The sequence below is a fragment of the Pygocentrus nattereri genome, chromosome 17, assembly GCF_015220715.1.
Source record: "Pygocentrus nattereri isolate fPygNat1 chromosome 17, fPygNat1.pri, whole genome shotgun sequence".
Taxonomy (NCBI): domain Eukaryota; kingdom Metazoa; phylum Chordata; class Actinopteri; order Characiformes; family Serrasalmidae; genus Pygocentrus; species Pygocentrus nattereri.
Window position 1 is genome coordinate 15878254 of NC_051227.1, and position 26236 is coordinate 15904489.

At 42.1% G+C, this 26236-nt stretch overlaps 2 protein-coding genes across 3 annotated transcripts in view; one reads left to right on the forward strand and one right to left on the reverse strand.

The window, feature by feature from the left end:
* Window positions 1-593: 593 nt before the first annotated feature.
* Window positions 594-14043, reverse strand: odr4 (odr-4 GPCR localization factor homolog). 2 transcript variants are annotated; one of them, XM_017704134.2, is made up of 14 exons: window positions 14013-14043; window positions 10701-10811; window positions 9431-9568; window positions 9251-9346; window positions 8207-8313; window positions 7758-7794; window positions 7352-7480; window positions 6379-6474; window positions 6055-6111; window positions 5858-5983; window positions 4587-4665; window positions 3658-3840; window positions 1969-2064; window positions 594-908 (listed from the first exon to the last, which is right to left on the reverse strand). In XM_017704134.2, exons 2-14 carry the CDS (start codon window positions 10797-10799, stop codon window positions 841-843), a joined length of 1311 nt encoding a protein of 436 aa, XP_017559623.1. In that variant the 5' UTR covers window positions 10800-10811; window positions 14013-14043; the 3' UTR covers window positions 594-840. The 2 variants fall into 2 exon arrangements, with proteins under 2 accessions (XP_017559623.1, XP_017559621.1); XM_017704132.2 differs by having other exon boundaries at window positions 1969-2091.
* Window positions 14044-14841: 798 nt separating this feature from the next.
* tpra (translocated promoter region a, nuclear basket protein) overlaps window positions 14842-26236 on the forward strand; it is a 50362-nt gene continuing 38967 nt past the window's right edge. The window contains exons 1-15 of the mRNA XM_017704129.2: window positions 14842-15030; window positions 16123-16227; window positions 16403-16458; window positions 16835-16931; window positions 17024-17127; window positions 18250-18414; window positions 18727-18819; window positions 18906-18986; window positions 19071-19158; window positions 19785-19925; window positions 21169-21263; window positions 21443-21640; window positions 22711-22818; window positions 22980-23200; window positions 25193-25353. Of these exons, the coding sequence (XP_017559618.2) occupies window positions 14880-15030; window positions 16123-16227; window positions 16403-16458; window positions 16835-16931; window positions 17024-17127; window positions 18250-18414; window positions 18727-18819; window positions 18906-18986; window positions 19071-19158; window positions 19785-19925; window positions 21169-21263; window positions 21443-21640; window positions 22711-22818; window positions 22980-23200; window positions 25193-25353 (1864 nt within the window). The 5' untranslated portion in view covers window positions 14842-14879. The remainder of the gene's footprint in view (window positions 15031-16122; window positions 16228-16402; window positions 16459-16834; window positions 16932-17023; window positions 17128-18249; window positions 18415-18726; window positions 18820-18905; window positions 18987-19070; window positions 19159-19784; window positions 19926-21168; window positions 21264-21442; window positions 21641-22710; window positions 22819-22979; window positions 23201-25192; window positions 25354-26236) is intronic.

Sequence of the window (26236 nt, forward strand, 5' to 3'; positions counted from 1 at the left end):
TTTTCTACTCTTTGACCAGCATCAACGTTCCATACAAACACTCAGAAGACACGTGTAGGTTCTCTGGTGGATCTGGATGGTAAAGAAAATGTCTATATGTGTAGTCATGGCAACCCCTGGTTCCTAGCACCACCACTGCAAAGAAATTGGAGTCAGTAAGGTTCTCTACAATGAACCACATCTGAGTCTCTACAACCAACCATTTCCCACCAAACCACTCTGAATCTCAATGACTGACTCACTCATTAATTTTCAAAAAGTGGTGGAATTCCCCTTTAAGTAACTGCATAAATACACTAGGGGGAAATGTTTAAGTAGTAAGTATAAAACTACTTTGGGAGTTTAAGTTGCCCACAGCATATTAGAGCAGTTAAGGCCTTTTAATGCAATGAGCTTAAGTATAGATCTTAGCTGAGGTACCTTTATCCACTAAGCACTTAAGAAATGTATTGCGTATGCTTTATATCGCTGTTGTCTGAAGAAAATGTATCATATCTGCAAAATGAGAACTTTACAGGAGAAGGAAAAAACCTACTTTACTTTTAATGTAAGTCAATGGAAAGAGATTTTTTTCCAAATCATTTTGGGTCATTTCTTTGAGTCCATTCACCATGAAATTTACACACCATCTAATAGGCAACAGCTACTTTCAAATTATGTAAAAAACTGAAAAACATCAAAAATGGAGATACAAAAATTTCTTCCGACAGCAGCGATGTGTAAGCAGCCACATTATTTCATGACCTATGTAGTGCACTACATAGGGAGCAGGGAGCTGTCTGAGATTCTGCCCAAATTAAATTGAAATGAACAGCTTCTTGTTTGTGAGCATCCTCATGGTTACTCGTTTAGATAGAGCAGGGATGTTGCTGTGGCGAGGAGAGCGACGGCAGCTGCCACGGCCACACCTGAGGTGGGGGGGGGGGGGGGGGGAGATGGAGAGAGAGAGAGAGAGAGAGAGAGAGAGAGAGAGAGAGAGAGAGAGAGAGAGAGAGAGAGAGAGAGAGACAGTCAGTGAGTGATGAATGAGGGAGAGTCGCGTGAAAAGGGCTCCAGGAACTTGAAGACACGCTCTCAGTCATGGAACAAACCCATCATTAACATGACTCACCGTCTGTAACTCATTACAATGGCCTGCCACTTGGAAGTGATGAGAAAAAGTGAATGGGCAGGATTTAAAAACACTAACAACAACAACATGAACATGGATCCTTTTACCGTCATGGTACAAGCACAATGAGATTCAGTGTGCACTTCACTACAAGCTACCTGAATCAAAAGATGACGTAAAACAAAATAAGATGAAACAAACGAAAAGAAAAGAAAACAGATCATTCTTTACATTCGAGGAAAAAAAATGGACACTCCGAGCTGAATCTGCTCTCGCGTTCATTTCATTCATTCAATGCTGTTGTGAGACAATCAAGTGAACATCCACCCATTTTTCAAATTTTCAGTATAGGTGTCTGAGATGTAAGCAAAGTCGTTCAAAGTGTTCTGGTGTGAAATAGTTCATTGTAAGGATTTCCTCACAGATGTGGTGGTGATAGGAACCAGGGGACCCAATGTCTGCACTATAAGCATCCTTTTCATTTACTATCCAGTGACCCTACTCTTGTCTTCTGAGTTTTATCTGTGATGTTGGTGAGGATAAAATAGTGGAAAATCGGAGAAAACAGGCTTTCTCTGGGGACTATCTTGCCTCACGGCACCCTGCACGGACCCCCACGCTATAAACGGGTTTTTAAAAATATTTTTTTGGCCAAAGCCCTCTCAAAACTATCATAAAACAATGTCTCAGGAATCCATTTCATGTAACAGCTTTCCGAAAGGGAGCTTTTAGGGCTGGACATCTGGTTCCTATCACCATCTTAACTATTTAATTGCGCAGAAATGTAAAGAAATTGGTGAGCTGTTGTGTTGCGGAAAGGTTTACTGTTACTGCAGTCATTATTTCTTTCAACGTACCAGCATAGTACTGTGAAGTTTTCTGCTGCTTCACTGGTTCAGTCATGGATTCTATTGGCACATCCTGAGCGGCTCCATCATCACGCCCTTCATCAGCTTCCAAAACAGACGCAGAGCGACATGCTGAAACAAACAATTACTGAACAGAAAGCTCCACTGCTCTTTTCTTTCGTTATTACAGAGGCGGATTATTGTATGGCCAGGGGCTAACAGCATATCCTGTCTTTAGTGGGTAAAAACTATGTGCCTGTAAGGTTTTGCTCAAACCGGTTTAAACAGGGTGCACAGTCAACATTAGCACAGCACTTAAAATTTGAGGAAGGGAGTAGGAGTGATGACAGCTGGCTATAAGATGACTGTGTAATATCATTCTCTGTAAAAACCCCTCTAGACACGCCCCTCTAGGACCTTAAAGGGCCGATATCCTACAGTCCTGTTTACTTCACCCTTTAGAACCTCTCTTTATCCCTTAGGATTAAACAGGCTATTTTGCTATGACTTCAAGGCCCAATCCCATTGCGGTTGAAATCTTGCCCCACAAAATGGGAGCCTCAAATAAAATGAGCATCACTTCATTAATAGCTACCAGCGCTGCTCTGTAGGCGACCCGGCTAGTCTGCAGTGACAGCAGAGGAGGGTAAATTTCAGCTTCTCACTGCTGGGCTTTAGTTACAACATTTAGGGATCATAAGCCTTCAAAGAGAGGGGCAATTATTTATTATCACCCACCCTAATCCTTCAGTGATATGCAGCTGAAGTCAGATATTCTCCAGATTCTTGTTTAAATTTTCCCATTCCACCTTAAATGGTGGAGCAGTTACATCCTGGTGCTTCAGGCGCCAGAACTGCTGGACTATTTAAGGTGGAACGGGAAAGTTAGCTAGGTACCGAGACATTGGCGAGCTATTATCAAATTTTTTTGCTTGTTATGGAGAAAATGATCAAAAATACACTGAAACGACATTAAACTAAGATAAAACAGTGGTTATCATAATTTTTAACTGAGAAAATTCTCACATTTGTGGGTTTCTTTGGTTGCTTGTGCAGCCATCTTGCTGGTTTTTCTTTGTTTTTCTTTGTTTTTCTCATATTTTCTCATGTTTGGAGTGAGCCTCTGAAAAACCTCCATTTGGAGGGTCACGTAGCCCCAACACTTCGCCCTACCCCTCCTCTATCTCAACAAAAATCGGGACACCCTAACCCTAGACGTGAACGCGAAAAACAGAGGGAAAAGTGGTAGGGGCGAGGAGTGAAATGGGATTGGGCCTAACTCTAATCTTCTGAAGCACCTAGTAGAACAACATGCCTCTACAAAGCTCACGAAAGACCCCAATGTTAGCGCAGCTGAACAAGAATCCCTTCCTTCCAAACAGCCAAGGCTCGTCTGCACAGTCTGTGAACCAGGCACAACCAAATGGACTGACTGGTGTGTTTTTCCAAAGACATGCAACCTATATCAGCATTTAGAAGTAACACAAAAGTTACTTTTGTTTAAGTTACCTCAGTAACTAATTACTTCTATATGCAGTAATTGGTAAAGTAATTCAATTACTTTTGAAAGAAGTAACTAGGACCTGTAACTAGTAACTGTAACTACTAATTTCCAGTAACTTGCACAACATTGTTTACTATTACTCTCTTTGGCTTCACCCTCTGATCAAAATAACTACTACCTCCATTAGAAATTACCTGGAGACTCCACACTGGTGTCTATGTCCTCCTCGGCCGATTCCCAGTCCAGCATCTCTTTGAGCCTCTCAGCTACGTCTGCGGCAGTCTCGTCCGGGAACATGTAGTCACATACGGTCAGGCCGGAGCCGGGCAGAGGGGCAAACACTCGCCGAGGAAGATCCTGCTGCTCACTGGCAGGACCTGCCAAGTAAAATATGACAAAATATCACTTTAACGTGGAAGGGAATCTATTTACTTCTTAAAGTGGAACTTTAAGCTCCAGCTTTTTCATTTCAGCTTTGTAAATTTGATACTGCCATATTATTGGAATGATACGTAAACATATATTTATTTGGCAAGTATAGAAGTGCTCCCATATAGAAGTACAAGGTGGTGTTTCTAATAAAATGGCCAATGAGTGGCAGTACAAGGTGCTGTTCATAAAATGAATAAATGTTTAAGATGTAAACACTGAGAATGGTCTGATGAGAAATGATCTGTTCTGGGGTCAGAATTGGTCACAGTGGTGATGATAGGAACCAGACGTCAACCTCTAAAAGCTCCCTCATACAATGTCATTGCATAAAATGGTTAGGAACACACTGCCTGAAGTCTGAGACCTTGTTTTATGATAGTTTTTTTTTTTTATTATTAACTTTACAGATAGAAATTTGTGTAGGTTCACTTGTGGTTTTGTAAATAAAATGTCTATAGTTGTATTGTAGTCATGGCAACCCCTGGTTTCTATCACCACCACTGCAAAGGAATTGGAGTAAGTAAGGTTCTCTACAGTGAACCATTGTAAATGGTAGTGGCGCCATCTAGTGCCTAGTTTCAACAAATTCTTTTAAAGTTATTGGTCACGCATCATTTTATGGTTTATCCTGGATGTTTTCAGCCTAATATTCCACTGAATTTTTAAAGTGAATGAGCTGTGCACTTGTTACCTCCTTCATTCATCTGCAGATCCTCCAGAAGCATCTCCACTCGGTTTGATACCGTGTTCACTACGTCCCTCTTAATAGCCTATAAAGCAATAAAAATGCATTACTCATGCACGTATAACCCGCATGACAGAACTGAAGGGGTTTATTTATTATTAGGTCACAGATTCTGAGCATATCTGCAGACTTGTCATTTGCAGGATGTATTAAATCATGAAGGCACCCAGTCAGTAATGAAATGTACTGACCGCTGTATTAAAGGCAAACAAGGCAACATACAGACCAAGTACATGACACAAAAATGCACGTACTATAGAAGATAATGACTTGCTGTCATCTACTCATCTGATTGAGAAGAAGAGTGGGACATCAGTGGGTCAAATTCCACACATTTCACTGCTCCTAAACCAACTTTCCCAATTTTTTGAACTACATTTTGATGGAAGAAATAAAATAAAATTCAATATTATTGTTATTGTAATATACACTTCCTAAGTAGATGAGGAGCACCTTGTAGTTCTACAGTTAAAGACTGTCATCCATCTCTTTCTCTTTGTCACCCTGTTTTTCAGTGGTCAGGACCCCCACAGAGCAGGTACTATTTGGGTGGTGGGTCATTCTCAGCACTGCAGTAACACTGACGTGGTGGTGGGGTGTTAGTGTGTGTTGTGCTGGTCTGAGTGGATCAGACACAGCAGTGTTGCTGGAGTTTTTAAACACCTCAGTGTCGCTGCTGGACTGAGAATAGTCCTGTGGGCAGCGTCCTGTGACCACTGATGAAGGACTAGAGGATGACCAATACAAACTGTGCAGCAGCAGATGAGCTGTCGTCTCTAACCTTACATCTATAAGGTGGACTGACAAGGTGGGAGTGTCTAATAGAGTGGACAGTGAGTGGACACAGTGTTTAAAAACTCCAGCAGCACTGCTGTGTCTGATCCACTCATATCAGCATAACACACATTAACACACCACCACCACGTCAGTGTTACTGCAGTGCTGAGTGTGATCCACCACCCAAATAGTACCTGCTCTGTGAGGGTCCATGGGGGTCCTGACTACTGAAGAACAGGGTAAAAGGGGGTAACAAAGTATCAGAGAAACAGATGGACTACAGTCTGTAACTGTAGAACTACACAGTGAAACTATATAGTAAGTGGAGCTGATCAAATGGACAGTGAGAGTAGAAACAAGGAGGTGTTCCTAATAAAGTGCTCTGTGAGTGTGTGTTCCCCCTGAAATTGATGCAGAAGGAACATAAAGACACATCACACCTGAGCAGCGTGTCTGGTTCTGGGCTTGTTGGTGTGGATGTATGCTCTGCAGTGAACGGTCCCTCTCACATGCACTGACCCGCTGCTCGCCTGCACCACAGCACTGCACCTCTGAACAGGATCCTCCTGCATCAGACATTTACACATAGCATCAACACTGAAAGACTCTCACACACCTAACTGTGTGTTCTACTCACCTCTGTGACCAGAATCTGCACCTGAAGCGCCTGCTGGCTCATCTTCGTGCTCTTTTTCTGTCACAACAAACAGGCACCATGAGTACAAACAACCAAAACATTTTCAAAATAACATTTATGAAAGTGCTAGATTATGTTTAAGCAATCGTCTGGCTAAAAAACTAAATGTACGTCATTTTCCTCTCAAATATAAGGAGGGGGGGTTTGCTAAACTGGAAAACTGCACATGAGATTTTTTATCTATCTAATCTTTTCATTTGGGAAACGGGTGTCACCAAACTGTCATGGAATAAAACCATGCAGAACAAGTGAAGTGCTCCTCACTGATCCTGACAGCAGCTCTGAGTCGTCTGATGCAGGTCTGCCATTAATGAGACAAAGACCAGCCTCAATCTGTTTAGCCCACCTCCCGAGTCCATGCTGAAACACATATTTTTAATTTGTTTTAAACATTAGAATTAATACACAAACATTTAACAACAAAGACTCCTGCTCTTCAGTTCCTCTCTCTCATAATTCCTAATAAATACTGAAAATTCACAGGAGATACTGATTAATTCATAGAAGACACTAAATAATTCATAGTGATACTGTATAATTCATAGTACATACCAAATAATTCCAAACAGAATAAAAATAATAAAGTACATTCTAATCATTCATAAAAGATACAGAGTAATTCATAGTATATACTGAATAATTCATAGTATATACTGAATAATTCCTTTACAGATACTAAATAATACATAGTAAATACTAATAATTCATAGTAGTTATTGAATAATTCATAATAGACTGGATAATTCAGTAGCTACTGAACATTCACCGTAGATACTGAGCAGTTAACAGGAGATACTGAATAATACATAGAGGATACTGAATCATTTATAGAGGATACTGAATCATTTACAGTGGATACTGAATCATTTATAGTGGATACTGAATCATTTATAGTGGATACTGAATAATTCAAAGTAGTTACTGAATAATTCATAACAGTAACTACTATGAATTATTCAGTAAAATCATTCACATAAAACACTGAATAATTCATAGTGGATACTGAATAATTCATAATAAATACTGAAAATGCAGGGTAGTTATGGCATAATTGAGAGGAGACACTGAATAATTAATACTAAATACTAAATAATTCATAGTACTTCCAGAATAATTCATAGTGAATATTAAATAACTCACAATAGACACTGGATAATGAATAATTATAGTAGACACCGAACGGCCAGAAGCTGAGAGTGTTGTGTGTTTTTCTGAGCTCAGAGTAACTGAACTTCACCTTCATACACTTCTCTGATGATGACTCAGTCACTGGGATCTGCAGATCCACTTTCACAGAGCAGGTGAGCACAGGCCAGGAGGACGAGATGCAGGACAAATACTTCCAATCTGCTGGTTTTGCTGAACACTAAAGAGGAGAATTCACAGAGTAGTGCAGGATTAAGCAGAGCCACAGTGGAGAAGGCAAGTTAAAAATCTATTTAGTTTGTAAAGGACACTTTCACAACATTATCATCTCAAGGTACTTCAAACTGGCAAGGATCACCAAAACAGCAAGTAAGGTGCCAATCAAATACACTTCAAAACAAAAGCTAAATAAGACTTAAGCAGTTATACATCAAACCTTCAACTACTTGGTCAACAACATAAAACCTGTTGGCGATAAACAGACGAGGATCTCTTACCTTGGGGTCTTTTACGTCATATGTTTTGCAGATAGCTCTGCGTTCAGTAAAATTAAGGAGCGATTATTTACAGAAATATGGTACAGGATAAAAATCAGTGATGTACCATAAAGAACAGACGGTATACTAAGTGCTACAGAAACCCCTGTCTTGTAGCTCCACTGTGCTGTTTCTAATAAAGTGGCCAGTGAATGGAGGTACAAGGAAGGTGTTCATAATAAAGTGGCCAATGAGTGGAGGTACAAGGTAGATGGTTCAAATAAAGTGGCCAGTAAGTGGGAATACAAGGTAGGTGTTTCTAATAAAGTGGCCAATGAGAGGCAATGATATTTAATTTGCTGCTCTTCTTCACAGATGAGGAGCATCAGTGTTTACAGCAGGTAACTGCAAACTCACAGAAGACTAAGAATCCTGAATATTTTATTCTTCTTTTACGGTATGAAGGATACTTCCTCGTCTTGGAGCAGATATGCAGCGTGACGCGATCAGTCACGTCATCCTCGGACAGATCCCACAGTCTGCTCTTAGATATGCATTTATCCACAGCAAAGATAAGCTGAAGGCAAGAAAGGTTTATTTATACAGCACACCAGCATACACAGTTCAAAGAACACACACACACACGTTTTCTAAGCTGCTTATCCTCCTGGATTGCAGGGGGGGCTGGGGTGGAAGGCCAGTTCGATGTACTTCATGGAAAAGTAAAAGTTAATTAAAACAAAAACAAAACAAACTAAGAAGTTTGAGTTGGGTGAACTCTCACTAACAGTACTGTGCAAAAGTCAAAGACCTTTCATTTACTTAATTTTTGTTCAAAACAGCCAAAAAAAGTCATTCATTTTTCAGTACTAGGGAAAAAAAGAAAACATTTAACAAAAAAATAGACAGAAACGTCGACAATTAAATATAATATCATATTGTTCAGCACTTCCTGTGTCACTCTTTCCCTTTATTCCAGCTTCCAGTCTTTTTCGCAGACACGCCTCCAAAGCTCAGTCTTAGAAGTTGGTTGATGATTTTCTGAAGTAATCAAACCCATTCAGTGGTGTTGAGGTCAGTCCATCGTTCAGCTTCTTTGGTTGATGTGTCCGTCTCCTTTTCTCAGTGAGTCTCTTCTTGATCTGCTACACATGCTTTCAGACCCACAGCGCTGAGTGGTCTTCTCACAGTGGAAGGATGGACAGAAACACCTGTGGATGTTTTCAGATCTGAAGCAGCTTGATTTTCTCCTCTCTCTCAGAGACGAAAGCTTTAAGTGCTGTTTATCTGATGGGGCAGTTTTGGTGTGTAGCAGGTCTTCCAGGTGGTTGTTAGGAGACCCAGAAAAATTTATAACTTGTACTTTTGAAATGGGAATTAAAGAAATGAGAGGGTGGTCTTTGACTTTTGCACAGATCATTAAATAGTACCTTTTAAGCCACCTTCAAAATTCAGAAACAATAAAATTATACGGTACACTGCTTTCAGTGATCCTCTGCTGAATGAGCTCTTACCCCTTTCAGCTTGTTTTGTGCTTCTTTCGAGAGCTCAGGAGGGGTGATCAGAAACAAGCCGAGGACGTTCACGCCTCCAGGTAACATCCGAGAAACCTGTGATGAGCAAAATGAGGCTGTAAAAGCACTGAGACATCACTAAAACAGGTGTAGCAGGTTCAGCTCTCACTGGCTGCTCACCTGCCTGGCATGCTCAGCCACCCAATCTGCATCAATATCATCCAGCGGCCCTAAGACTCTCCGGCTGTCTGAGGCCCCTTCGCTCTCTCGGTGAGGAGTCTTCACTGCCAGCACCACAAAGTCCTTCTGTGCTGAGCACTGAAGGTTAAGAGGGAGAACTATTCATCAGTCATTTAACCGTTCAACTATTCTGAATTAACATTTTAAATACATGTATATCGGCATTCCTTAAAGACACACAAAGAATGGGACAGATTACATAATGCTCCATGCAATATAGAACACTATGTTAATAATTAAGGGGACTATTAAAAAGAAGGTTATATCACACATAGACAAGGAGAATTAGGGACAACAGTAAGGACATTAAAGAAAAATGGGAATTGGAGATGCATGATCATTTCTGATAAAAACTAGGAATTATCATGCAGAGAGGGATTTAAAGCAATTGCCAGCCCAATTTGAATGGAAAGTTAAGACGAGCTTTTTTGGGACTCCTCTTGTCACAAGAAAATTCAGTGGCACCTCTGATCGGTGCTGGAGGGGCTGTGGCCTAGTAGGAGACCATACACACGTATTTTGGGGACTGTCCCCGAAGTTATCAGAACACTGGCAAAACATACAAAATGAAATTTAAAAATGCCTAGAAAGTTAGAACCAGCCTATTTTTAATTAGGAATATTACCAGAAAATGTAGGAAATGACAATCAGACATCAGACCCCACCCCCCACCAACCACTTCGTGGCTGAGTTGCTGTCGTTCCCAATCACTTCCATTTTGTTATAATCCCACTGACAGTTGACTGTGGAATATTTAGTAGTGAGGAAATTTCACGACTGGACTTGCGCAGGTGGCGTCCGATCACGGTACCACGCTGGAACTCACTGAGCTCCTGAGAGCAACCCATTCTTTCACTAATGTCTGTAGAAGCCGTCTGCAGGTCTAGGGGCTTGGGTTTATACACCTGTGGCCATGGAAGTGATTGGAACACCTGAATTCAGTGATTTGGAAGGATGAGTGAATACATTTGGCAATTCAGTGTATGTAGATATATAGGTCTGTATATGTAAATGAAATTGTTTATGGACAATGAGAGGATGCCAAAATTCATGGCCTGCCCCCAAGACATACATGTGTGTCCTGTTTTGTGTCTTTGAAGATATGACTGCACTGTACGATCGCGCTTGATGAAAAGGAAATAAAAAGAAGTTCAAAAAAAGAAACACACGTGTATCTGTGCACTCCTACAACGTGACTCGGGTTTCTCACCTGGCCAATCAAAAGTCCCGTCTTGCAGGATCCAGCAGCTGCTGAGAGGCTGGTGAGATATTTCTCCACAGACTCCTCAACAGTGTAGCCTCTGCCCATCCTGACCAGAACCTGCAGAAGAAATGGACACCGATAACTTGTACATGCTGTAAAATTCTTTAGTTTGTCAATACAGACGTTTAAACTAGAGGTCGTCAATATGCCAAACATTTTTTGAAGAAATTATCATGATATACCATTTAATTTTTCAGGCATCTGAACAAAAAGAATCAGAAGCGCTACATTCAAAAATATACCACGGAAAAACTATGAATACATTTTTAATTTAAATCCCACCCAGATAGGAATTATATATCAGTCTGCTGACTGTTAACCACAGCTGGCCCACCCTTGAACCACCCAGATCACTGTCCTGCATACAGGTCTAACTTTTTAAAATCTCTTAATTTAATCTTTAAATTACAAACAACTAAGAGAAAATAATTCATGACCAGGCCTGATTTTAAATAATTTATGAAAAATGTTGCTGCCAGATTGGTTACAGCAGTATAACCAGCTTTATTCAAGATACTGCTGTTAAAATGACTCACTTAACCTAAAGGTTGACCAAAGAAAGAAATGAATTGTTGTCGGAAGAAAACCTCGTATCTCCAAAATGCTAAACTTTACAGGAGAAGGAAAAAATGACTTTACTTTTAACACACACTCACCAGCCACTTTATTAGGTACACTAGTTAGTTGCTAGTTAAACGTTGGACCCTTTTGCCTTCAGAACTGCCTTACTTCTTCGTGTCATACTTTCAACAAGGTGTTGGAAACGTTCCTCAGAGATTCTGGTTGTTTATTTGAGTTCCTGTTGCCTTTCTATCATCTAGAACCAGTCTGCCCATTCTCCTCTGACCTCTCACATCAACAAGGCATTTTCGTCCACACAACTGACCGCGCACTGGATATTTTCTCTTTTTTGGACTGTTCTCTGTAAACCCTAGAGATGGTTGTGTGTGAAAATCCCAGTAGATCAGCAGTTTCTGAAATACTCAGACCAGCCCGTCTGGCACCAACAACCACGCCACGTTCAAAGTCACTTAAATCCCCTTTCTTCCCCATTCTGATGCCCGGTCTGCACTTCAGCAAGTTGTCTTGACCACCTCTACATGCCTAAATGCATTGAGTTGCGGTCATGTGATTGGCTGATTAACTATTTGTGTTAATAAGCAACTGAACGATGTACCTAATAAAGTGGCCGGTGAGTGTAAGTCAATGGAACCAGACGTCTTTCCAAGTAATTTTGGGTCGTTTCTTTTGGTCCATTTATCATGAAGTTTGCACACAATGTAAAGAGCAACAGGTGTTGTCAAAAACTGAAAAACGTCAAATATGGAGATACGAGGTTTTCTTCTGACAGCAGCGAGTGGCATTTTGTCAACACTCTGCTTAACCACCAGCGGGCCGGGCCGGGCCGGGTTGGGCCAACCCCTGGAAAACACTGAGCAAAAAGCCAGAGGGCTGCTGGCTTCGCCATCAACCGGCCAGCAGTGGCCCTCTGTCCTCTTACTCTCTGATTAGTAGTGCTACATCGTAAATAACGCTATAAAAACTATGAATAAAACTATTTTGTTGCACTAAATCCAGTTAAACGGGACAAATTCTGCTCTCTTTATGATGAAACATGCAGCTGGTCAGCGTTTGAGTCCTGACGGCACACGATACGTTCAGAAAAGAGCATCGTGACGTTTTATATCATGATAACGAATTTATACGGTCGCACTGCCCAGCCCTACACTCTCACAAAAGAGAGCCCTTCACGGGTTCTTTAGTAAAGAAAACGGTTCTATATAGAACCATGGACACTGAAAGAACCCTTTAATCATGCAAAGGGTTCTTTGAGTGTTCTTTGAGTTCTTCAGATTGTTGAAGAATGTGCTATATATGGTTCTTTAAATAACCTTTTTGGTTCTAATTGGAACCTTTTTGAAAAGAGCTCTATATGGCTCCAAAGAGTTCTACGATATTATATAGAAACATATTCAACACATTCTCTATCAATCTGAGAAACACTTTAATCATGTAAACGATTCTTTGAGTGTTCTTGGCTCTGTACAGAACCATTTTCTTTACTAAAGAACCCTTGAAGAACCATCTTTCTTAGGAGACTCTGACCAGAGGTTTGTGTAGGCCAGCTGTTGAGCAGATTTCTTCAGATTAATGGAGAACATGTTCTGTATAACACCAAAAAGGGTTCTGCTATTGTTACAATGTCAAGCGTGATATAAGAGAAGGTGCTTCAATGAAGGTCTACATAGAACCATACAGAACAGATTCTCCATCAGTCTGAAGAACAATTTCACGAAGCAAAGAACCCTTAAGTCGTGCACCAGGTTCTCTGAGTGCTAATATTCTTTCCTGAAGAACCCTTGAAGGACCTTTCTAGGAGTGCAGTTTAAAGGGTGAGTACGGAGCCCCGCCGGTGACATCCTGTATAAATTAAAATATTGCGTGGCCACGACTTAGTGAGATGTGGGAATGAGATGATTAAGTCGTGGCCACGTCTTAGTAAGGCGTGAGAACGATGTCCTAATGCATGGCCAACGACCTAGTAAGCCGCGATCTCGCTCCCACGCCTTACTAAGTGGTGGCCACGCATTAGGATCTCGTTCCCACGTGTTAATCTCCGCAGTGAGGGCAATCAGGCGATTGCGTTCTGCTTGCTAGTAAATAAACGTGGCGCCATGGCGTAAACACTGCCTTTTGCTCCCGCTGTGCTGCCCAATATGCGCAAGAGGGATAAAAGGCTCAGACAAACCGCGCAGAGCGGAGACTGAACGCTGAACGAACAAACGTCCTCTCACTCGCACATTTCAACATACTCTAATGTTTTAAGCCTCTGTATAAATATCGTGAAGATCACAGCTCCTCGTTCGAGTAAAGCCGCGAGAAATCTCGGCGTTTATTGTCCGTGTTCATGACGATAACTAGCACTGCGCATTTCTTGCGCACTGTTGAACACAACTTCAGCTTGGGGTTTCGCCGTTACCCCAGTTTAAACCCCGGCCAGATGTTTGTGGAGGCCAGCTGTTGAGCACCAACACGCGCTCGGTATGAAACCAACACCGGGATGAGAGTCAGGACAGCTCTCTGAACACCGCCGGGCCTTAAAGCCACGTCCCGTCTCAGACCCGCTCTTTAAAGCCCTGTAAAGCGGTGAAAACCACAGACAGGCGCTTTCAGAGGCGACGGAAACGGCCGGGAAGTCCCGAGCAGCGTCGCTCGCCCAGTCCGGGTCAGAGAAGACAGTAAAGCCGCCAGCCTGACCTGCGTCTCTGCTCACCGCCCGTCTCTGCTCCGGCGGCTCCGCGCAGCGTGGGAGACGCCGCAGCAGGAAGGACGCGTCATCCGGGAGAAGCGAGGCCTGATTGGACGGCGGAAACGTGTCGTCACTGTTGGTTTCAGGGCCGCTCCATTCGCCCCCTCGCGCCCTTCATTTTATTTAGTCTCTCATTTTTTGGGTAAAGTACGGAGCCCCGCTGATGACATCCTGTATATATTAAAAAAAGGCATGCTAATGCGTGGCCACGACTTAGTAAGGCTTGGGAATAAGATGATTAAGCTGTGGCCATGACTTAGTAAGGCGTGGGAAAGAGATCACACCTTACTAAGTCGTGGCCATGCATTAGGATCTCGTTCCCACGTGTTAATAAGGCATGGTCACTGTTAGAACCGTTTGATGATGCTTTTAGGTTCTATGGTTCGACCTCAATGCCAAAGCTGTGAACTTGAACAAGAAGCCCTCCGTCCTCCTGAGAGTCCAGCCGGCTGGGGGAATTGGCTACTGGGGGTTGGGCGTCTTGCTCAAGTGCACGGTCAGCCCCATTTTTATCGCATTATTTATACAGGATGTCACCAGCGGGGCTCCGTACCTTAGTAATTTGGCTACTTAGCAAAAGTTAATTAGCTTGATCTTGAAAACTTTCACCGCGATTTCGATGAAAAGCGGTTAATCTTACAGCCCCGCGAGCGGAGATCCGCGCGACCTCCGGCGATCCGCACTCCGTTTCGAGGGGAAGTGATCGAGGGGAAGTGATCGAGGGGAAGTGATCGAGGGCTCGACGGGGACAGGAATAAAGCGCCCCCCCCGTTCGGCTCCTGCGCTCTCGCTAACACTCGGCTCTCCGGTCAGCGATGGCGGCGCTTCTGCAACAGGCGCTGGAGAGGACGGAGATAAACAAACTGCCCAAAGCCGCGCAGAACCGGCTCGAAAAGCTCCTGTCGGACCAGCAGACGGAGCTGGACTCGCTCAAAGCGGCCCATGAGCGCTACAAGACGGACTGCGGTGAGTAGCCGACAGGCTAGCAGGCTAACGAGCGGGCTCGGGTTTGAATTGGTGTGCTTGATAACGAGCCACGGTGAGTCAGCTTAGAACTAAAACCCCCAAGAACCTTCCTTTATCCGCGAAAGGTGAACGTCTTCGCGGCTCTAGCGAGCGCCTGGCCCGGGTTGGCTTCATGTTCGCCAGCTTCTTGTTCGAATGTTACGTTCCACCTTAAATGGTGCAGCTACATTCAGCCGCCTTTAAGGTGGAACGGAACACTGGAACATGAGGCTGACCTCAGCTTCGCCGAATGAACAGGCACCGCTGTGATTACACACTTAAAATGGTTCTCTACTACAGTCAGTGGTTCTGTTTAGAGTCATGAGTCCTGCGTAGAACCATTTCAAAGGTTCTTCAGATTGGTGGAGAACGTGTTCTGTATAGCACCAGAAAGGGCTCTGCTAAAGATGTCAAGCGTGCTGTACAACAGAACCCTTTTTGGTGCTTGACCGAACCCTTTTAGACGAAGTTCTGTGCAGAACCATTACACCATTACAATGATGGTTCTTCATGGGTTCTTTATTAAAGGAAAAGGGTTCTGTGTATAAGCATAAACATGCAAACAACCTGTTGTATGACTAAAGGGTTCTTTGCATTGTGAAGGGGTTTGCTGTATGTGGTAGAACCTTTTTTTAAATTTTAATTAATTATTATTTTAAAAAAAATCTTCTATAGAGCATCAAAAAAGGGTTCTGCAATTCTTACAATGCCAGGCCTCAGAAGGGGAACCCGTCCTCTGGACGACACCGGATGGCAAACAGTGTTAGTGTAAAATATTAGGATACAAAACGGGAAAAACAGGAGAAGCAGCGGTCAGTTAGACAGTTTGAGTTTGTGCAGCAGGAACTGGAGCAGGAGGGTCAGCAGTGTCAGGAGGGTCGGGAAGGTCAGCAGAGTCGGGAAGGTCAGCAGAGTCGGGAAGGTCAGCAGAGTCGGGAGAGTCAGGTTAAAAACATCTCGGTGATTTAGAATCGCTGAACGCGGCGCCTGTTCAGTGATCAGATGGTCTTCTGTTCGTCGTGATTGAGACGTATTGTGTCTGTTTTTGTGCAGAGCAACAGTTTTTCAACGTTGAAAAGAAGCTGACCGACGCGCAGGAGCAGCTCGTGGCCAACAGTAAAGAGTACCAGGCTGTCAGGGAGGAGAACAGCCGGCTCGGTAAGTCCAGTTATCCAAGTCTTTATGAAGGAGTTCGGTTGCTGTCGTTGAACTGTCTAGCAGAAGTAAGTCGAGGGCTGTTCTTTGAGGTGTACTGCTGTCTGAAGCTCCCTTGCATGTGCGTTTTTATCACGAGACACTTCCATTAATGCAGCATCACTGTTATTTCGTTTAGTTGAAGAGCTCAAGAAGCTGAAGGAGACTGAAGAGGAGGAGGGATCATCGCAGCAGGTGAAGGCTTGGCTTTTACACTCATGTTCATATTTAATATGAGCTGGTGAATATTAGTGATAAAGAGCTGATCAAATGGACAGCGAGCGTAGAAACAAGGAGGTGGTCCTGATGTTATACCTGGTTGGTGTAGGTTTATATAGTCTAAGATTGGAGCATCTCTATGAAGAACTCCATTCCATTGAGAGGTTCCATTGACTTGCATTAAAAGTAGAGTATGTTTTACTTTGTCCTGTAAAGTTCCAATTTTGGAGATACGATATGTTTATCCAACAGCGATAAGCTAGATTGTAGTACGAAGTCTGCGTTATTATACTCTTTGTAAAACAGTAGTAGTAATATTATTGTTATTCTAATGACAGCATGTCTGTTCCAGAGTAAACCAACAAAAGCCAAATATGAGCTTGAGGCTGAAAACCGAGAGCTGTCCCGCGTGGCTGAGAAGAAAACACAAGAGGTGGAAAACCTTAGTGGTACGCCCTTTTTTAAAAATCTATTATTTATTCTTTAGCTGATACGGCCATGTGATCATTTGTTGAAACATACCTGTTTGTTTTTTCTTTAGAGGAGCTTAAACGGCTCAGTGACAAACTGGCGGAAACCAGCGCGACCAAGAACGAGCTTCAGCTCAAGCTGGACGAACTCCAGTCATCTGAGCTCTCCATCCAGGTGCGGCAGTTACTTTCCTACATATAACACTGGCGTGATGCTGAGCGTGATACAGTATGTAAACACTGTCAACATTTCAGAGCATTTCATTCATTTTTCTACCCATACAGTCCATTAATGCAAACCAAGCTGCCAAAACTGTTCTGAATTCATTATTTCTGTGATGTCCTGAATAATTAGAATTATTTATGTATCACCTGTTCAGCCTGCAGTCCACTCACAGGGCAGTTATAAGGAGTGTTTCAGGCCAGTCTGCATTTTGAATGGGTTACAATACAGGACAACCAATCAGAACAGAGCTCGTTTACATATCAGTTTTACAGGCACAGTAACAAAAGCAGCCTGTTTAATTCTGAGAGATAAAGAGAGTTTGGAAAAATGAATTATGACTGTTTTTGGTACATAAGACCACACAGATGTTGGAGATTGACCTCAAGGGCAAAAATACAAGAAATGTGAGATATGGGCTTTTTAACCTCTTATTCTCTAGAGTATATTTTAGTTTTTCCACCTGAAGTTTCATGACCAGGTCATAAGGCAAATTATTCAGTAACTGCATGAAATAAATGTAAATTATTATTTTATTTATTTTTTAAAAGCTATTCTCATATTAACAGGACATGTTTTATGATCTACACACATCTCTATATGCTTATAATTTACTGCTGAAAGCCAAAAATCTCAGTCGCTCTTTGTGTTATTTTATATTAGTAATGTTTACAGAGCAGATCACTGAAGAGACGCCGTCTGTTTATAGTTTATAGCCCAGGTTTGGGGAAAAACGGCTCAACTTTCAGCTTCTTTTATTATAAGGGTTTAAAATGACATCACCGTCTATTTGACTGGAAAGAAGTGTTACAGCCTCACACGACGCCCAGCTTCTGAATGTAGCTTATGAAATATGAACGTTATGAAGAACATGAAGTGTTTTGGAACCACTGGGGGGTCCAAGGAGTTGAAGAGATTAAACAAAATGTCGTAGTGCGTTAAGCTAATCAGTGTTCAGTAATTGAGGTTATAAAAGTCCCCAACTTTAGTTAGTCATTAATCACGGTAGCATTTTCTACTGATTTAAAATACCAGGATGGTTTCAAGCTGAGTTCTTCATTTGTCCTTTGGCAGCACCGCGAGAAACGAATGGAGCAGGAAAAAGAGCTTCTCCAGAACCAGAACACGTGGCTGAACTCTGAGCTGAAGAGCAAAACAGATGAGCTGCTCTCCGTGACCAGAGACAAGGGCAAAGAAATCCTGGAGCTCAGATGTTCTCTGGAGAGCAAAAAGGATGAGGTACTAGATCTGTGGCATTGATGTCACTATGGAGCTCTGCTGGTGACATCCTGTGTAAATAAAAATATGTGGCTGTGCCTTATTAACATGTGGGAACAAGAATCTAAGTGGTGGCCACACATTATTTTTATTTATACAGGATGTCAACAGCAGGGCTCTGTACCAAACCACTCTGAATGACTGTTTACATCTTGACCAGTTAATTATGCTAATTTTTGTAAAATTCCCTGTTAAATCAGGTTCCTCTGTCTGTTTTAAATGTTTAAATGGATGCAGCATTTTTAACTGGAAACTTATAAACTGTCCCTGCAGGTGACCAGGCTTCAGGACGAAGTCGGTGGCCTTAAGAGTACAACTGGAAACCTGCAGAAGAAGACCGAGGATCTGCTGACCAAACTAAAAGAGGTTGGTCACAGTTGATCTAAATAGCTTTGCTCACAGTATCTGCACAGAAAATAAGCATTTTGAATGGCGTCATCTTCTTGCCTCAGGAGAAGGACCAGCGCACCGGCATGGAGGAGAAATACCGCAACGAGCTGAACGCCAACGTCAGGCTCTGCAACCTGTACAAGGTGAGTTGATTGTGAGCTCAGAAGGCAGATTGAACAGCTATGTTTTATATTGCAAACTGACTTTGAGTCGTCTGGTCTCCTCAGAGTGCAGCAGCAGACTCTGAGACCAAAAACGTTGAACTCAGCAGAGCCGTGGAAGAGCTTAACAAACTGATGAAGGAGGCAGCAGAAGGTATGAGCAGCTTTGGCAAACAGAGAACATGATGACTGTTCAAGAATGTGAAAAGCCTTTAGGCTTTTATTGGCAAGACATGATGAAATACACTGAGCAATAAATAGTTCACTGAAATGGGCAAGCATTTGTGGTGTTCATGCAGTATAAAATTGTGCAGAATTGTGTGCTCTATAGAGGATGTTAACCCCTGAAATGGCCAGGTCTCAATGACAGGCCCAGAGTTTTATGACATGCTTCTATAACCTAAGAAGAGCTCAACCAGATTTTATTGAAGTCCCTGTAGTTACTGAATAATAAGGCTGTTTGTATTGAGCTGGGGTTGAACTGAGATCTTGCACATCTTTTCTGTCTTCACTGTGAAAAATGAGGAACAGTCACTCTTTACACTAGACTCTTGGGAAACTAGGTGAGTTTTTAGATTTCCAGATGAGCTGCAGTACATGGGTTAAGAGGTTAACTTAGAAAATCAGCAACACGTATTACTTGACCAAACCTTTAAATATATTATTGTCTTTAGTTTGGAAAATGTAACCTAATAAATTGGAATTTGTGAACTGCTTCTACATGAGTGACGTGCTGTGTACGTATTTGTGTCTATGTGTGACTTCTTCTCTTGTCTACAGCTAACAAAACTACAGAGAAGAAGCTGTCTGATCTGGAGGCCTCCCGACGTAAAGCGGAGGCTCAGCTGCAGGAGAAGATCAGAAATCTGGAGAAGGAGCTGGAGAACTCCAACACATGCCTCACAGAATTCAAGCGTAGAGGTTCAGTGTCTGATCTGCGATTTATGTTTAAACTAGGGCTGCATTGATGTATCTTTTGCTAATTATCAGACTATCAACTTTCGCAATACTGAAATTGCAGAGGACTGCTATATACCTCTAACCAGTCACCGCATGAACATCCTGACCAATCGCGAATGTTCTTTGAGTGTTCGCCTTCCTTCACCTCGCTCATCATGTGTTTTAGTGGAATATAACTCTGCGTTCACACCCGCAGGAATTTTTCTTGTCGCCCAAGGCTACGTTCGCATTACAAGCCTCATTGCTCAAATCCGTTTTTTTTACTCAAATCCGATCTCTCTGACGCGATGGTTCACACTCATTTAGGTAGCTGATTCAAATCTGTCATTAATGTGAACGAACCGGCGTCCTGAACTGAGTCGCACAACCTATTCAGTAATGTCACGTGAATGAATCACTGCATCATCAGCACAAACTAACGAGCAGAACGAGCTTCGCTGAGAAGATCATTAACTCTGATCAGCTCTCAGCTTCATTGTTAGAGCCAGACGAAGGAGAAAAAAGGCAGATATGAAGGTGGCTCAGGTTGGATTTAAAAAAGATCAGATTTGTGGCACTTCAACCTGGAAATGTGAAAGTAGCTTTAGTCGCTGGTCACTCATAGCCTGGGGGTGTTTATTACTAACTGTTGGTTGCCATGGTTTCACTGACGCCAAGCAGAAATCAGATGCGTTCCCATGAAAAGTAAAAATCCTGTTAAGAAATCGCTTCATTCAAAGTTGTAGCATTGCTAACTCCACCTGCTTTGCATCATCAATTTTCACGCTGCCTCCTGTCACTGGAAAGCAGCAATTCTGATTGAAAATAAAGGACCTCCAGCCACCTTGTCGCATCTCTGAACGCAGAGTAAGGCATATATAGTCATTTACAAGACCATTGTTTTGTAAATTATGTCAGCGTCGCTTTAATCAAGGGTTTTGAGGTAGCAATACATGACAAATGGTCCAGCACAACAGTTTGATGCTCAAGTTAAATAATTTGTATTTTTAGGCATTGCAGGTAAAAGTCAGAAGGATTTGGTTTCAGGGTGATCTACTGCCAATATAACAAACAAAACGTCCATTACTACCTTCCCTAATTCAAAAGAAGACTTCAAACAAAAGACAAATCGGCCTTGTCTACCTCCTTCTCCTGCAGCTTCTACGTGACTCCGTAGGTATGTGTGTGTTGAGCATAAATCAAAGTGTTTTCCGTTTCTTCGCAGGAGTTCCAGCTCTCACTGAAGAGGATCTGACCAATCTGTCTCCGACTGCAGCTGCAGTGGCGAAGATTGTGAAACCTGGCATGAAGCTTATGGAGGCAAGTTTTCAGTAGCTGTTATTACAGTGAATGTCACTCACTGTACAGCTGCTTTAAAATGTTCATTTCAGGTTATTTTCCAATATACAAATTGTTTTCAGTACATTTCTGCAGTACTAGGCTTATGTGTTTATGCATTAGTGACGTTATTGACTGATGTACTCTCTGCTCCTTTGCAGCTGTATAATGCGTTTGTGGAGGCTCAGGACCATCTGCAACTGGAGAAGCTGGAGAACAAACGCCTTAATAAGGTTCTGGATGAGATTGTGCTGGAGGTGGAGACCAAAGCACCTGTCCTGAAGAGGCAGAGAGAAGAATACGAGAACATGCAGAAGTCCGTGGGCAGCCTCTGCACCAAACTAGAGCAGGCCATGAAGGTATGTATGAATGTGTGACACTAAGTTTTGATTTATTTATTAATTTATTTAGTTGAAAGGTCTAGCGGTGGTATACATTTTCAACCATAAAAGTTTTGAGAGTACTTGGGCCAGTTGTACTTAAACACTGCCATTAGAAGCATTTAAGGCTACTAACAGACATTCTGAATCTCAAATGTCTCCCTGCTCTCTGTAATACGCACTGCACAGGCCGTAGAACCATGGCTTCTACTCTAAAATACTGCTCGAAATGTAAAAGTCGTGCAGCTAATGGCTGAATGTGAGTGGCCTATTCAACACGCAAAGCACTCTTTAGACGTATAAATCACTATTTCATGCTCTACATAGGAATCATTTTCTTTACCAGAGAACCCTTGAAGAACCTTTTTTTTTTTTTTTTTTTTTTTTTTCTTGTTTTTTTTTCTTGTTTTTGTAGAAACAAAACAACGATGTGCTTTATGTACACTTTCACTTCATATACTCAATTTGTGACGGCAAACATTTTGCCTTACTCCTGAAATATGTAACTATGAACATGCATGCATTAGTGAGATCCTGCTGGTGTGGGTTTCCTCTCTTTGATGCTCCCAGAAGTAATTTCGGTGCTTTTGGAGAACTGCTTTATAACTTGACCTGAGGATTTCTGTGTATCTTGCTGATTTATTGAGTGTACATTTTTATTTATTTATTTTGTTCGTCTCAGTAATCAGGACAGTCCTAACTTTTTTCCTAAATTGCATGAATTGGAACTGTGGTTGGTCAATATGCAAAATTCAGTTCATGAAAACAAAACACAAAAGTGTGTTATGTGCATATAACTGCACCCTCTGATATTAGCATTGCAAAAGCCAATGTTGTGGTAATGATAGGCAATCAGTACATTGTGTAGCTTTCCCTGTTTTTGATTTAAAGTGAGCTGTGGGAGAAATGTTTCTTCTGTGGACAGGAATTATGAATTAGTTTTATTTCCATGCAGTGAAACATAATATGGGGGGGAAAATTGTTGATTAGGGAAAGATTATTATTTCTGAAGTAAATTTACTAACTTATTTTGGTCTGTTTATTACCAGGAGATCCACAAACTACAGAAGGAAACAGATGAAGCCAATAAGCGAGCCGCTGTGCTCGAGAGAGACAATCAAAGGGCTGAGAAACAGATGGCAGACATGTCTCAGCAGGTGAGCCCAACACTTTCTGCTTTATTTTTCTGATTTACAGCATATTTACATCAGACAAGTAAAGGCAATGTATTCATATAGTACACTAGATGAATTGTAAAAGAAAGCCCTGTGCGTGCTCACATGAGTGATTCTGTACTCTTCTCTGTGCCTGTCGTCAGGTGCGTGTACTCTTGGTGGAGTTGGAGGAGGCGCGGGGGAATCAGGTGGTGCGGGAGGATGTTAACTCCGCCGTGAGCAGCAGCTCGGAGATTTCTGGCCCGCGCCAGGTGGCCTTCCGCAGCGTTGAGGAGCTCCAGCAGCAGAACCAGAGCCTGCTGGCTCAGCTCAGGGAGATGGAAGAGCAGCGAGAGAGGAGCGAGAATGAGGCAAAATCTGCCAGGTACTTACTAAAGCAGGCACATCCATCAAAAACATATAATGTGGTGTGCAAATGTCACATTGAAAATCTGGCATTGTTTTTCATTTAATCCTGGAAAAGTAGAGCATTTTAGAATTTTGTAAAAAATAAAATGAAGAAATATTAGACATTCTGCACTGTCACTATTCGCTCGCTCATCCATGTCTTTATGGACTTTGCTTTGTGCACTGGTGAGCAGACCTGTTGGAACAGGAAGGGGCCGTCCCCAAACTGTTCCCACAAAGTCGGGAGCATGAAATTGTCCAAAATCTCTTGGTGCTGAAGCATTAAGAGTTCCTTTCACTGGAACTAAGGGGCCGAGCCAAACTCCTGAAAAACACCCCCCACACCATAATCCCCCCCCCTCCACCAAACTTTACAAATGGCACAATGCAGTCAGACAAGTACGGTTCTCCTGGCAACCGCAAAACCCAGACTCGTCCATCGGATGGCCAGACAGAGAAGCGTGATTGGTCACTCCAGAGAACTTGTCTCCACTGCTCTAGTGGTGGCGCTTTACACCACTGCATTCAAGGCTTTGCATTGCACTTGGTGATGTAAGGCTCGGATGCAGCTGCTCAGCCTTAGAGACCCGTTCCATGAAGCTCTCTACGCTGTTCTTGAGCTGATCTGAAGGCCACATGAAGTTTGGAGGTCTGTAGTGATTGACTCTGCAGGAAGTCGGTGACCTCTGCGCACTATAACCCCTCAGCATCCGCTGAACCCGCTCTGTCACTTTACGTGGCCGACCACCTTGTGGCTGAGTTGCTGTCGTTCCCAATCACGTCCACTGACAGTTGACTGTGGAATATTTAGTATTGAGGAAATTTCACGACTGGACTTGTTCCACAGGTGGTGTCCAATCACGGTGCCACGCTGGAATTCACTGAGCTCCTGAGAGGCCTAGGGGCTTGGGTTTATACACCTGTGGCCCTTGGAAGTGATTGGAACACCTGAATTCAATGATTTGGATTATATTGTTTTTAAATTAGAAAAGTGCCAAATAAAAGCATTTTCACCAGTGCTGTCTTTTGGACTTTGTGTATATAATACAGTTGTTCAACAATAAATAAATAAGCGAACGAGCGAGCAAACAAACAAACAAACAAACGTCAGTTCATAGTCGTTCCAAACATGTAGAAGATTTAATTCTCACCATGGAATAGTTAGAATTCAGACTGACTGCAGCAGTGAGGTTTGCAGATCTGCACTCAAGCGAAGTTTCTTTTACTGTGGATCAAACTAGACAAAAAAAGCCCTGATTTCAGTGTAACGTAGCTAAAAGGAGGACTCTGTCTGGTGTGAGAGAATCACACTGCAGTTAATGCTTTTACACAGTGAGCGTCAGATATATTGCGGTCCACCCTTCAAGCTGCTGACGGTTAGTTATGATGGAATAGAGAAATCCAGTCGTCTGCTAGCTGGTGTCTGAATACTGTGATCTACTCTAATATGGATGTGGTAGGAGTGATGGCAGTAAGGCAGTGTTATCCATCACTGACCTACTGAGCCAGCTAATGTTTGCTATTTGTAGATTTTTTTTTGTAGAATCAGAAATCACTGTAGCTACTGTAGCATAGATATGTAGCATTTTTTTTAGCTACAGCACATTCTAAAAATGGATGTTTATGCTGTCTAGTTATAAAGTTCTAGGTGATCATCTTACAGAGAAATTGAAAAATAAAGAACTTAAAATTGACCATATGTCTGATATGTTTACAGACTATTTTGCATTACAATGCCCTGCATGTGCCTCTTAGCCATGAATTGGGTTTTAAATAAAACACATTTTTAAAGCTATAATAAAACTATAGTCAGTCATTAGGCAGTGTATTCATAAGCATTTAATGTAAAGGCTTTCTTTTGAGGCATTTTCAGAATCATTAAACTCTTCATCTCACCACCACCCCTGTGAACAATTCTCAAAGTTTCTAGAAAAGAGCTTTAAGTAAAGCGTCAATTTTCTCTTTGCAGGCAGAAGGAGTTGGAGCAGAATCTGGACAAGGTGCAGAAGGAGCTGGAGCTGCTGAAGGAGCAGAGAAACCAGCAGAAACAGCTGGCTGACTCTGCTTTAAGGCAAAGAGACATGTACCGCATCCTGCTGCAAACAGCTGGGGTCACCCTCCCTCCACAGAGTGAGTTGGCTGGATTTATTGGTCAGGAAAAAAATGGGTTGAATTGTAAGCTATGCACATAAAATAAATTTGGCTGAGTGCTACCTTGAAGGGCTTGAATTATGGAAAACAAATATAAATACAATAAAAATCTATAATATGGACTTAGTGTTGCAAGTTAGTTTGTTAACCCCTGAACCCAGTTTGAACTCTCAAACTGAATCCTAGCAAACCCCTTTATTGATGAATTAAATACTCCAGCATGTTGTTTTTTGCCTATTGGCTCCTATTGTGTGTTTTGTGTCCCTGTCTTCCTGTTATTTAACTGAGTACACTGAATGTGTCAGAATGGTCTGTGGTCCAGTATGCTACAAATCCAGAAGATAAAGTTGAAAGATGCTGGAGTGTGCCTTGAATTTTCTCAAAAATGTTTGATTAGTGCATTCAGCAGTCTTTATTCTTTGTCATTTATGTATTTATTTAAACTGACATACTAAGTTATTAAATGCAATACAGAGATATCAAGGCATTCAAGGGGAATATCTCAGATTTTTTTTTCAATTTTTTATATAATTAATTGGCTAAGATGTAAAGTCATTCGGAGTGGTTTGGTGTGAAATGCTTTGTTGTAGAGAAACGTATAGAATCAATTGTTCACAGTGGTGGCGATAGGAACCAGCTGTCAGAGTTTAATGCCTCTAGATGCTCCCTCCTTTTTACATTGAATGGTTATGAATACACTGCCTGATGAATACACAGCCTTTAAAGTCCTTTCATGGCAGAATGGTAATTGCAGGGTGTGGTCAGACAAAATGATCCCCAATGAAATCTTTGTGACCCCTGGTTCCGATCATCAGCACTGTAAAGAAATCTGAGTCAGTACGTTTCTGTACAATGAACCGTT